Genomic DNA, 12,992 nt, shown 5'->3' with positions numbered 1-12,992 from the left:
TGCCATTGCCTTTCTCTGAGGCAGAGAGAAAGTTATTTGCCCAAGGTGAATTGGTTTTCGATGGCTGAGTGGGATTTGATCTTCAGAGTCCTGGTCCAGCACTCACACAATTATGTTGAAAAAGCCCTGATGGCCTTTGGAAATGTAGTTTTTAAGAGATACTGCACTGTCCTGGAGGAGTGGTGTACGTGATAGAAAACATTAAGGAGTGGTACTTGGATTGGCTCAGAAAGTGATGGAGTAGTTTCCTATTTGGAAGGGGAAAAACTCAGCATTTCTGATCCAGTCGCATATGGAATGGAATGTGAAGTATTTTGTTGATTCATTTGTGATGGTAATTGCACTGCCAGAGCCTGGGAAAGTTACTTTTTTTAGACTTACTGATCCTGACTCAAATGACACTTTGTTAACTATGCTTTTAGCAAAATGCAATTTGATTTCAGTTTTGGAAGTTAGGGTGTGATTTTAACTGCTATGCAATTGTCTGAGTTCAAAGTCCAAATTAGCATTTGATGAGAATACTGCCGTTTGATAAGTAAATTGTCTAATAAAAAACAAAGCAAATAGAGTAACATTGTCCATGTGGAATAGTATGATTGTGCTTGGAAAAGTTAATTCTTAAGATAATGACTCCTAAACTCCCCAGAAAACATGACCACTGACCATTTCTAACTGGGGATTTTGGAAACTGCATTACAAAAACTTTTCCAAGCTCTGAATATTGGTGAAACCACTGAGGGTCTCAGAAGGCCAACATTACCAATTGCCAGTGGGGGAAACCTTAAACACTGAGCTTTTCTTACACCCTTTCTGTCCTCTTTAATTTCCCTGTCCCCTGTAGTTGGAATTGTTGGAAGTACGTCGGCAGCAAGAGGAGGAAGAGCGGAAGAGGCAGCCTCCTTCTCCAGAACCCAAGACTGGAGAGGAGTCTCAGCAATGGTAAGTGTGCAGATGATCTTGAGAAGGAAACAGAAAATATCAAATGTACATACACTGGTGCCTCGGGTTACGAAATTAATTCGTTCCGCCATTCCTTTCGTAACCCGAAAATTTCGTAACCCGAAAAGGCTTTCCGTTAGCACTGGAAAGCCTATAGCTGCACTTTGCAGCATTTGAATTTCGCGCCGAAATGAATTTCGTAACCCGAAAAATATTTCGTAACCCGAAACAGTTTTTGCCAATCCAACTTTTTCGTATCCCGGAAATTTCGTAACCCGATCATTTCGTATCCCGAGGCACCAGTGTACTATCTTGGCTGGACATATGATCTGTGAGCCCAGAGACATCTTCAGAAAGGTCCATTAAATTTCTTCTTCATTTCATTCAGTTGCAGCATAAAGCATAGTTAAACACTTAGAATCATAGAGTTCGAAGAGACTGCAAAGGCCATCCAGTCCAATCCCCTGCCATGCAGGAACTCTCAGTCGAAACATCCCCAACAGATGGCCATCCAGCCTCTGTTTAAAGACCTCTAAGGAAGGAGATTCCACTATACTCCGAGGGACTGTGTTCCACTATCAAACAGCCCTTACTGTCAGGTGGTTCCTCCTAATGTTGAGGTGGAATCTTTTTTCCATTGTTCCAGGTCCTGTTCTCTGGAGCAGCAGAAAAGCTTGCTCCCTCTTCAATATGACATCCATACTTCATTGATCCATATGTCAGTGAAGCATCACCAGAGCATGGGAAAATAACTTTTTTAGGGCTACACCTCCCAGAATATCCCTATGCTTTCTGGGACTGTTGTAGTCTGATTTTTTTTTATCCTATTAACACTCCAGAGTCATGCAGTCAATGATTTGGGGACTGGCATTGGTCCATAAACCTACACTAGAGATGGTGCCTGTTATGTTACACCAGCATTTGAGTTATGATTGCCTGGGATGAAGCTTGAAAAAGCTGCTTCATTAGGCAACAAATCCCAGGATTTCGAATATGTTATAGAAAATAGTAAATTTCCCAGTTTAATAGAGGAGATCTTCTTTGTCGCTGGGCCCAGGTTCTGGAATTCTCTGCCTAGGGGTAAAGTTCTTATCCAACTTCTAATGGTTTCCCAGTATCTCGTAATGTGAAGTTGGACTACCTGGTCCTTGGGACTTTTCTAAACACTATGATTCTATGAACTTTGTTTTACTGCAGGCATTTCCTGCAGGCACTGCTTTAGACTAAAAGTTAAAGTAAATACACTGGCCTACGGGCATGGAATCTGTCATTCACCACTGCCCATGACACTTGATCTTGTTGAGAGTAGGTTGTGTTCTGGGTAACACGCTCTCAGTTCATAGGGCATCATGAAAACCCAGCACATCTGACCCATGCAAAATTAGTGTGATGTCGAAGAACAGCTACAATTGGGTCTTCAGCAACATGCTAGGTGTTTGGTATTTGGTACAGCACTGGTCTTACAGTATTGCTCTTTTGCTTCTTATTTTTTTCCCAACAGGGATGGAACAAAAGGAGAACAGATTTCCCAGAATGGTTTGCCACCAGATCAAGAGTCTCCCCGGGTTAGTTACCGATCCCAAACCTACCAAAACTACAAAAACTTTAATAGCAGATGGACAGCTAGTGACCGGCCTCGGTCTGGACTCTGAGATATAGTGTTATTTGGAGGAGGGCATTGGCTGCTTTTCTTTCAGTTTATCTTTGATTTTGATGGCCTTTGTGTCCCCTTTACTGCATTTCTTTCCCCACCAACACCCACAATCTGTTCAGCTTTTATTTAATGAGTAGCCATCACACACACCCAGAAACCCATTCTGTAGATCATATGTATGTTCTCTTAACTCTAATGCTTCAAATGCCTTCAGGCCTTTGGTTGCACTGCAGCACTGCTTTTGTTTCATGATTGTTTGTTGTGAGATTTTTTTCTTTCCATTTTGTTAATACCCTTGAGATTTTTGCAGCAAAAGCCATCTCTTTATGTGAGTAATTGAAATTTAATGAGATTTCATCATAATGGAAGACAAGAAGTTAGAGACATGGCAGGTATGATGCTTCTAGCTATACTAACAGCATTAAATTCCACAATGCTAGCAAACCAGCTGCCCTCTTTGCAAATGCATTATGGGCATTTTAGGATAGAAAGCACTTTACAGAAGAGCTGGAGGGGGGAGATATAGAAAGAGGAGGTGCATTTGCATCACAATGTAAACCAGAGCAGGTGATGGGCAAACTGCAGCTGCTGATCTATGTGTGCCCCTCTTGTCCATTTTTAACACTGCAACGCCCTCTTCTCTCACTCCAGAAATCAGCATAGAAAGCTCCCCAAGGTCTCCAAATGATATATTTCACTGTTTGGGGCACACTTTAGACCCAAGATCACCTCCAGTTTGTTTTAAAGCATCAATGACCTTAAAAGAGGCTTGACAATACAAAAATGGTTCAAAATAGCTCATTGCAGCTCCCTCAAACTCAGGTGATGATATTAGACAATTGTTTGGATCCAAAATTTATTTTTTGCAAACTTTTTGAAGTGTGGCAGAAAATGGGGATGCAGCTTTCCAAGGTTCAGGGTAGCATAAATGGCCCTCAGTCTCTGGAGGTTGCCCAGCCCTGGCCTAAAGATGAACAGGCTAACATTCCCGTAAAATGAGCCTGTGAGTTGAGAATTAAGAATAAATGGTTGGATGCTACAAAATGAGCAGCCAACCCAATCTTTGGTATATATCCTGCAAGGCTTCCCAGTATTACTTTTGCCTAACTTGTTGACCCTGGCATTCCCATATTGCATTGTCCTAACCCTCTAGATATTAATCTGCAGCAGTGAGCAGATGTCAGATTCAATCATTCTAAAAGAAATTAAAAAAAAACCTTTTGGAAATCAGTGGAATTCACACAAGCTCCCACTTATATCTCACCACAGCCTCTGAATAAGGGCATGTGATTTGGTAAGGAGGGAGCAATCCTTGCAGATTCAGGAAGCTGGACAGTCAGGAGGAGCTGCATTTAAATGTTCCCATAAGCCAAACATTCTGGTTTAGTAAAGTATAATGTGAACAAGTTGCATACTGGTATGTTTAGTCCATCTGCTTCTGAACAAACCAGATAGGAAAGCTTGATACAGTGTCCAAACCTGGGAATACTGTATAGGTAAGTACCCTCAAAGATGCCAGACTTTGAAAACCACCAACCAATCAGCTGGCTTCTTGATGTGTTTGAACATGTTTAACCTGAACCCCATTCCCCTCTTCTTGGTTTGTTCACTTGCTCCAGTGAGCTGCTGGCAGCAACATACAGCTAGTACATGTGGAAGTTTATTAAGCCAGAATATTTGCTAAAATTATGTCCAAATGTGGTCATAAAGGAATAGGGTGGCTGTCCTGTTTTCTCATGCAAGCCATTGTTTCCATCACAAGGGCTTTCAGGCCACAATTTTCCACATTTACCTTAAGGAGTAAGCTTTACTGGAAGTCTTAACATTATTAAAGCCAATTCATAGAGCCTGAGTCTCCCTTATCTGAAATGCTTGGGACCAGAAATGTTTGGATTTGTTTGTGTGTTTGGAATATTTGCATAATGAGGTATCTTGGAGATGGGAGCCAAGTCTAAACATGACATTCATTTATGTTTTGTATACACCTTATACACATAACCTGAAGGTAATTTTATACATAATATTTTTTACTAATTTTGTGCAAAAATATCAATTTTGTGTACACTGAAGCATCAGAAAGCAAAAGTGTCACTATCTCAGCCATCCATGTGGACAGTTTTGGATTTTGGAGTATTTTGAATTTTGGAATTCCAGGTAAGGGAGACTCAACCTGTAGTTGGTCCCTAAAACCTCTGCTCACTGTTTCTAGCCTCCTCTTCCCAGAGGAGGAAACACATGTTAGATAGGAGGAAAAAGGTAGCTGCCAGTGAGGAGCTTGCCCTTGGAAATGAAAAAAAACCTAAAAATAATATAGCTGTAATCTAGTGCCTAGCCCCAAATTAGGACCACCGATCCACTTGAAAACATATGTTGAACACATAAAAATATCCATAGATTTGTTTTTGTTTTTTTAAAACTCCACTCGATCATCTTTGAATATAAACAGTGAAAAAAGCTGGTAAAAATAAAATAACACCCAAAGGTTTACATCTGTATAATAATCTTGTGTCAAAATTATTTTAGAAACAAATTTGAAGAGCAAAAGATTAAGGCAGAGTCGGTGAATGATTCACATAGTTAAGCAGGTATAGGTGGAGTATTAAAAGACATTGGACTTCCTGAAGTTTATTTGTTGTTTTTGCATTATGCATTATGATTTTGTTATTTCAGAAAGTATTTTTGCTGTAATCCTCACCACAAATAAGGGCTAACTTCTACCAAAGGACAGAACAAGCCCCATGCATTAAATCTGTTTTCTCTTTGTCATGTATCAGAATCTACATAAGATGTATTAGAAAAGTTTCAATTTTAAAAACATATCTGGCAAAATTTGGAAGGAGTAGGTGGTCTAGGATTTTATATTTTCATGCAACCATGTCTTTCTTCTTTATCATGCACATCTTTCTCTATTTTCTCTTTCTCTCTCATCAGGATATCAGCATATAGCTCCTTAATGCTTTTTAGATTTCCTTATTTCAATGTATGTACATGTTTTGGTGCTTCCTTTATGCCAGTATTAGGTCTCTCCCCCTCAAAGTGCATTAAAGAATACAGGGATTGGGGGGGGGGGGGGGTTTAACCCTTGAAGAAGGGAATGAATGGTCAAAGCTATTTTGTCTTACAGCCACAAATGCCTAAAGGATGTTCAGTGTAAAAGTTTTGGCTTTCTTTAAATCACTACCTACAGTTTTCATCCCCCCCCCCATGCACACAAAAAGTGTATCCCAAAACTGAATCTGAAAATGGACCTAGTTAACAAAACAATGTGTGAGTAGCCTTTTTTCACACAAATTTTTCAGGTAAAGGTGCAGAGGCTCAAATCAGGAAATCAATTGAATGTCATAATTATTCATGAGAGCCAACATGGCATACAGTAGTGGTTTGAGTATTGGACTAGAACTCTGGAGAAAAGGCTTTGAATCCCCCCCACTCAGCCATGGTAACCCACTGGGTGACCTTTGGCAAGTCACAGTCTCTCAGGGCAGCCCCCCCCCCCAACAAATCTTGCCAAGAAAACCCTGTAATAGGGTTGCCTTAGGGTCGCCATAAGTCGGAAATGACTTGAAGGCACAGAACAACAACAGCATTTATTCATGCACTTTGAAATGCAGGGGGGAGGTGTTTCAAATTCCTTGTTCCCCTGCTACCTTGTCGCATCTTACAGTCAGGATTTACATAGCTCAACAACAAGAAAGCCACTAAAACTGATTTGCAAGTAACCTTCCAGTGCTGAAAATTATGTATTGATAACAAGCTTGTGTTCATTGGTTTTTGTTGTCTTTATTAACCATTGTCTCTGCACGCTCAAAGCATGTTTTCCATTAAAGGTTTATTTAGCTCTGTTCTGTTTTTCCCACCTGGTGTCGTTGTGCATTGTTTGCATACGTGTTTTTGTTTCCGTTTTGATTTGAATTGTTCCATCTAATGTGGAAAGCATTTATTAGAAAAAATAGGCTACAAAAATATTTCCCACGCAAAGACATCCAGAGAGGTATGCTTCTTCCCTGAAGATGGCAGCAGCAGAAGAGTTAGTTAAAGCCAGGAACAGAGCAGTCTTGAAAACTACTAGAAAAATCTCCTCCTTTCCCACACACCTTTTTGGCAGAACAAGAAACCCACGATCCAGATGCAAACTTAAATGCTTCTGAACTAACAGAAATAGAAAACCATCAGTGATGGCTCCAGGAAAGCATGGGGGGGGGGGTCACACCACAATGTAGCATTGTGTCCTTGATTAGGCTTTAGAAATTACAGACACAATCAATTAATTTTTTTAATTAAAATATGCATTAATATTTTTTAAAAATATTACTATTGTGCCTTATGTTAAAAAATCTCAGGACGACATACAAATCCACATTTCCTTTATTTACCCAGTTGAGGAGTCCCATGAAGCTCTGTCTTTGCATTCTCACTGGTAACACAGCCTCTTTACTAGCAGTGCTTCAATGCAGTACCCTGCAATATTGTTGGACCTGACTCCCAGAAGGGTCCAGCCACCATGATAATTGGTCAATTTGGGGAATTACAGCCCAACAGCTTCTGGGGACTGGAAGCCGCTGCTTAAGGATCAGTGATGTAGCAATTGCCTGGTTTTTCATTCAAAAGTAACCCCTAGCTGATTGCTCTTTAACTGATCTCTGGGATGTTATTCCTAATTTTTGAACAAAGACCATGTTCTCATAATCTCTTCTCATATGTTTCTGGATGAGAGTAACTGTTCATTAAGAAGCACTCTTATCTATCCACATTGTTTTTGTTTGGCTGAATTAGATATGCCTACTAAAGTTATAAACTGGAAACATTATTTTTAGGACTACACCACACAGTGGCAATAATGGCAGGGGGACTGGGAGGTATAGCTCCAAAAGTAACTTTTCCAAGTTGTGGCTGAAATATTAATCTCTTTCATTTGGAGAGTGAATACTCAAAGCTAAGCTTGATGACTAGTATCTGGTTGAGCTCAATAACAGAACATTCTAATTGAAAATGATAACTTGGCTCATATTCTTTTTGTATATTTAGTGTATTGGGGAGAAAGGTATATGTAAGACAAAATATATAGTAGGTTCAAAGATGGTTTATAATTTAGACTTGTACACATCTATACAAAAGGAAGCACACTGAATTCAGTGGCGCTTACTCCAGGTATTTGTTTAATTTATTTATTCAATGTATATTCCCACCTTTCTCATGGGATGAGATCCCAGGCAGCTTACAACATTTTTAAGATAAAAGTTCAGCTAAAAATCATATTTTACAAAAGTTTAAAAAAAACACAAATTGGTTTAAAGAAACGTGGTTAACATATGAAGTCAAAAGCTTTCACGGCTGGCATCCATACTTTTTTGTGGGTTTTTCGGGTTATATAGCTGTGTTCTGGAAGAGTTTATTTCTGACATTTCGCCTGCATCTGTGGCTGGCATCCAGAGAATGCTGGCATGGAAATGACCCTTGATTTGAGAGGAAGTGATTTACATGTTAATCTGTGTATTTAACACAGCAGACCAACTCACAGGTTAATATGTAAATCATTTCCTCTCAATCAAGGGTCACACAGTATATGTACCCCACTCACTTCCATGCCAGCATTCTCTGAAGATGCTAGGCACAGATGCAGGCAAAATGTCAGGAAAAACTCTTCCAGAACACAACCACATAGCCCCCCAAAAACCACAAAAAAACTATGATTAAAATAGTTTATAATACAGTGTGCCCACACTGTACGTGGGCGCACTATACGTGGACCTGAGCGTATGTGCTCAAGCCGCGGGGAGCGCGCAGGGCGCAAGGGGCAGCACATCCCAGGTGGCCCATGTGCCGCCGCGCACACAAGCCCCATTCAAATGAATGGGGCTCCAGCATACACAGAATTAGCCATACAGGGGGGTTCCGGAACAGATCCCCCATGTAAGGCAAGGGACCATGTATATAATACTGTTTTTTTTAATTAAAAATATATATTTAAAAAAACAACATAAAAGATAACAAAAAAAAGGCACACCACTTTTAAACACCATACTATCGGATTAAAAGTCAAAGCACTGCCTAAATAAAATGCCTTAGTCTGTTAGTGGGAATAGGACAGGAAGAGCATTCACTGGACCTTCTGGGAGTAGTTGTGAGAATATAGACTTGTAGCCTTGGAAAAGTAATCCTATGCACATTCTCTCTGAAGCCACCCCCATTGTTTCCAGTGGAAATTACAGATAAATATGGATGGGACTGCAGTTTTAAGCTTCCTACCTAAGCAGACTGAAGCAGATCTGGGCTCTTTAAACCCATGTAAAATATTTAATATTAGACTATTTCCATTCAGTTAAGTAGATTAACCATCCATTTTGAAGCCAAGCCCTCCCTCCAGTCCATCTGCCTTGGTCCAGGCCTCAGAGGTAGAGAGGAACTGCTGGACCTCTTACTCTTTCCCTCCACCACTCCCTTCTTCTTCTGTGTCATGTCTTTTTAGATTGTAAGCCCGAGGGCAGGGAACCGTCTAATTAAAAAGATTGTATGTACAGTGCTGTGTAAATTTACAGTACTTCATAAATAAAGGTTAATAATAATAATAATAATAATAATAATAATAATAATAATAATAATAATAATAATAATAATAATAATAGTATACTTTCAGAAAGGATGCATAAAGTGCCTGAATTCTATGGTTAGAATAAATTAGGGAAAAATCATATAAATTGCATATCCATGTGACACTGGCACACCTCTTTCTGGTCTGGAAGAATTAGATGTTCTGATCGTATTTTATTCAAGGGCCATATTGGTACTAGAAGGAAAGTTAGGGAGGTATAAATAAGTATATCCCACTAAAGTGACTCACAAATAAAATACTGTTAAAAAAACCTAATGTACATTCTAAATAAAACTTAGGTTCAGAGAATGGGAACAGATTATCTAAACAAAACAGTTTTGAGTTGAGTTGAAAGGGCCTTTCAAGGGAAGGAATTTAGGTGCAGCTACTGAGAAGGCTATGACATTTGGGCATCAGTCATTGACCAACATATTGGTGGAATTTATGGGAGAGGCAATAACCACCATTCCCAAGGATCAGATCAAACCATTCCAGTAAAACTAGCAAATGTATGGCTTGCTGCATAATATTTCTGCTTCTTAATTGTCCCAGGCCTGGCCAGAACAGCAAAAAATGTATTTTAATGACTATGCCCTTTACAAATTCTTGCTTGCTCTCAATGTAAAAATGGCACAGAGTGTTTGTAATCTACTACTCCAGCACTGAACAGCACTAGGCTTTAGTAACTTGCTAATACTCATCCCTACACTCCAGTTGTGTAACTGTTTGTGGGCTGTTACCAATGGCTTCTCTGTGGCACTGAATTGAAAGCCCCCAATCTTTTATAAATGTTACTTATCCCAACTGGGACCAAGCCACTGTTGCAAAAAGTTTAAAGCTTTCAGGATTCCGGTTGTAAATGATTTGGGGGAGTGAAATGGCTGCTGAAGACATCAAGAATGTGACCAGTCAGAGCTGGGCCCCACTAGGCATCTCAGTTACGGTTCAACGGGCAACATGACCGACAAAGCGAGTGATGGCCAAAGCCTTGGTTCTGTCTTTGTTTGGGGGTAAATAGATGTGTGATGTTGAGTGGTTGTAGTGTTTTCCTAGCTCCTTTAACATCCCATCCCATCCACCCAATTCCAAAGTCAATAATAAAGAGACTTTGAAATAAATTAACATTTTAACTTGTGATCTTCCTCATTCCACTTTACTCTTTCCCCTTCAACCTGCCTGTCTTTGAAAAATCCCAATGAGGGTGGTGGCCATGATGAAAATGCATGGTGTCCTCTTCCCAGTTTCTGCATGTTGTCTTCTGATTATGTTGTCACCTTGGGGGTGATGGGTAGGTGGTGATGGTATGGAGGGAAAGGGACATTTGGAGTAGCTAGTCAAGAATTCTGTGCCAAATCAAGGTGAATCATGTAATTCAGTTCTTTACTGCTTTAATGCATCTTTAGGATTACTGCACAGATTCAGTTGCAGTAATTTTATAGATGTAGAAAAGGTGATTGATGTGAATCAAATGGATTTTTTCCTCTTCCTTTTCTTTCTAAAATGTAAAAGTGAGATTCTTACTGTTGCAGTATTCGAGCTATCAAAAATGCTTGCAGATTTTTTAAAAATGGAACCACAGTTCAGGGATCTATATGTGCCCTGATTTTTCATTATCAAGTGCAGAATGAAAAAGATCTGCCATTCTCTGTAGCAACTAATGGAGAAGTCCTTATTGCATGTACAGTTGCATTTGCTGTATCACAGCATATTACTGATTTCATAGCAGAGCCAAGTACGGTAAAACTCTCACAGATGGGTTATCCTCCTCCTTCTCTGTTACTTCACTTCTGTCAATTTGGGTACTAATCTGTTGATAATGTCTAATTCCTTTGGCCCTCTGTTTCTCCAATGGGGAGTAAAAATAGTTTTACTGGACAAGGTGGGTTTTTGTACACAGAGTGTGCAAGATTTTGCAAATGAAAACATTTCAGTTTTTTTTAAAAGCTTTTGTGACACCTTGCCACTGGACTGTAGTTATATTTTTGATCCACTCTTGTTTCTTAGATGGGAGAAACAAGAGAAGCTAGTGAAATGGTCAACGGAGCAGCAGAGCAGAGGACAAGTTCCAAAGAGACGAGTCCAGTTCCCTCACCAACAGCAGATCGCAAAGCCAAGCCTGGCCTCCAGGCTCAGACTGCCGCCACCCTCCCTGCCAAAACGCAAGAGACGCCTCCAGCTCAGATGGAGGGCTTCTTGCATCGTAAGCATGAATGGGAGTCACACAGCAAGAAGGCCTCAAACAGGTATTGTATCTGAACTCTGAGCAGACGTAGTGATGCATTTGATTTTGATCCACTTCTGACTTGTAACATAACAAAACATAAATCTTAAAAACATATCACAATTACCCTCTACCTATGCATGAGTCTGGCGGAAGAGAAGTTAAGACTTATGCTCATAGGTGTTTGAATCATTATATCATTTCAGTAGCATTTTCTCCAGCTGATAAAGAGCTGGCCTGAATTTGAAAAAATTCCTTTTTTTCCTTCTTTTTTGGTTTACAATTCAGTCATTTCTCCATCCAGCATGACCAGTGAATCATAGAATTGGTCTAACCTCTTGCCATGCAGGAACACGCAAAGCCCCCCTGACAGATGGCCATCCAGCCTCTGTTTAAAGACCTCCAAAGAAGGAGACTCCACCACACTCCAAGGGAGTGTGTTCCACTGTCAAACAGCTCTTGCTGTCAGGAAGTTCTTCCTGACAGCATATATAGTTTGCTGGCTGGGAGCTTCTGGGAGATGTAGTCCAAAATGCAACTTTCCCAAGGTCTTAACAGCTAAATATAACCTGCTCTCTAAGCTGCTCCTCATGGGGCTTGGTTTCCAGACCTTTTACCAACTTTATCACCCTCCTCTGTTACTTTGGAGATGACCCATGGTGTTGAGCACATACTTTACATAGCCAAGGTCTCTGATTCAGTCTCTGGTACTTCCAGGTTAAATGTATCTCAGACTGGAATTGGTCACTGCCAGTCAGAGTAGTAAATACTGAGCTAAATAGACTAATGGTCTGAACCAGTATATGGCCTACATTAACATAATGGTTAAATATTTCATATTTGAATGCAGGATCTCTGTGTCAAGGCCACAAATCATTGTGGAGGTTAGACATGTTTGTTTTTATGCTCGGGCTTTGCCAATGCCAGACACAGTTGGGAATAGAAAAGTTCCCTCACTATTGCTGGTGCATCATCTTTGCCAGAGACTGGATTGTGTTTTCTTAGAATGATAGATTTGAAAGAGACCCCAAGGATCCTCTAGTCACAACCCCTTGCCTGGTACAATTATACAGCTGAAGGACTTTTGAAAGATGGCCATTCAACCTCTGTTTAAAGACCTCCAAAGAAGGAGAGTCCATCATCCACTGAGGCAGTCCATTCCACTGTCGAACAGCTTTTACTATCGGGAAGTTCTTCCTAATGTTTAGGCGGAATCTCATTTCTTCCAGTCGGAATCCATCACTTTATGTCCTAATCTCTGGAGCAGCAGAAAAGACCTTTGCTCCGTATTCTATATGACATCCCTTCAAATGTAATAATAATAATAATAATAATAATAATAATAATAATAATAATAAGTTTTATTTATATACCGCTATTCCAAAGATCATAGCGGTGAACAGCAAGTAAGCTTATTAGTAAGTAAGCTAATTTGCCCCCAACAGTCTGGGTACTCATTTTAGCGACCTCGGAAGGATGCAAGCCTGAGTCGAGCTTGGGCCCTTTTGCTGGTCTTGAACTCGCAACCTTGTGGTTTTGAGTGGCTGCAGTACAGGCATTTAACCACTGTGCCACCAGGGCTCCTGGTG

General features: G+C 40.2%; 1 protein-coding gene across 2 annotated transcripts in view; it reads left to right on the top strand.

The window, feature by feature from the left end:
- The window catches only part of SPTBN1 (spectrin beta, non-erythrocytic 1), a 200,233-nt gene that overhangs the window by 179,051 nt on the left and 8,190 nt on the right, over nucleotides 1-12,992 (top strand). Inside the window, exons 31-33 of one of the 2 annotated variants that reach the window (XM_042445379.1) lie at nucleotides 842-939; nucleotides 2,441-2,504; nucleotides 11,187-11,425. In XM_042445379.1, the coding sequence (XP_042301313.1) occupies nucleotides 842-939; nucleotides 2,441-2,504; nucleotides 11,187-11,425 (401 nt within the window). Of the gene's footprint in view, nucleotides 1-841; nucleotides 940-2,440; nucleotides 4,556-11,186; nucleotides 11,426-12,992 lie in introns of those variants that run through there. The other variant, XM_042445380.1, reaches the window with a different exon arrangement.

Source organism: Sceloporus undulatus, chromosome 1 (genome assembly GCF_019175285.1).
Source record: "Sceloporus undulatus isolate JIND9_A2432 ecotype Alabama chromosome 1, SceUnd_v1.1, whole genome shotgun sequence".
NCBI lineage: Eukaryota > Metazoa > Chordata > Lepidosauria > Squamata > Phrynosomatidae > Sceloporus > Sceloporus undulatus.
Note: the sequence above shows the minus strand (reverse complement) of the source record. Positions and strands in the feature narration are given on the sequence as shown.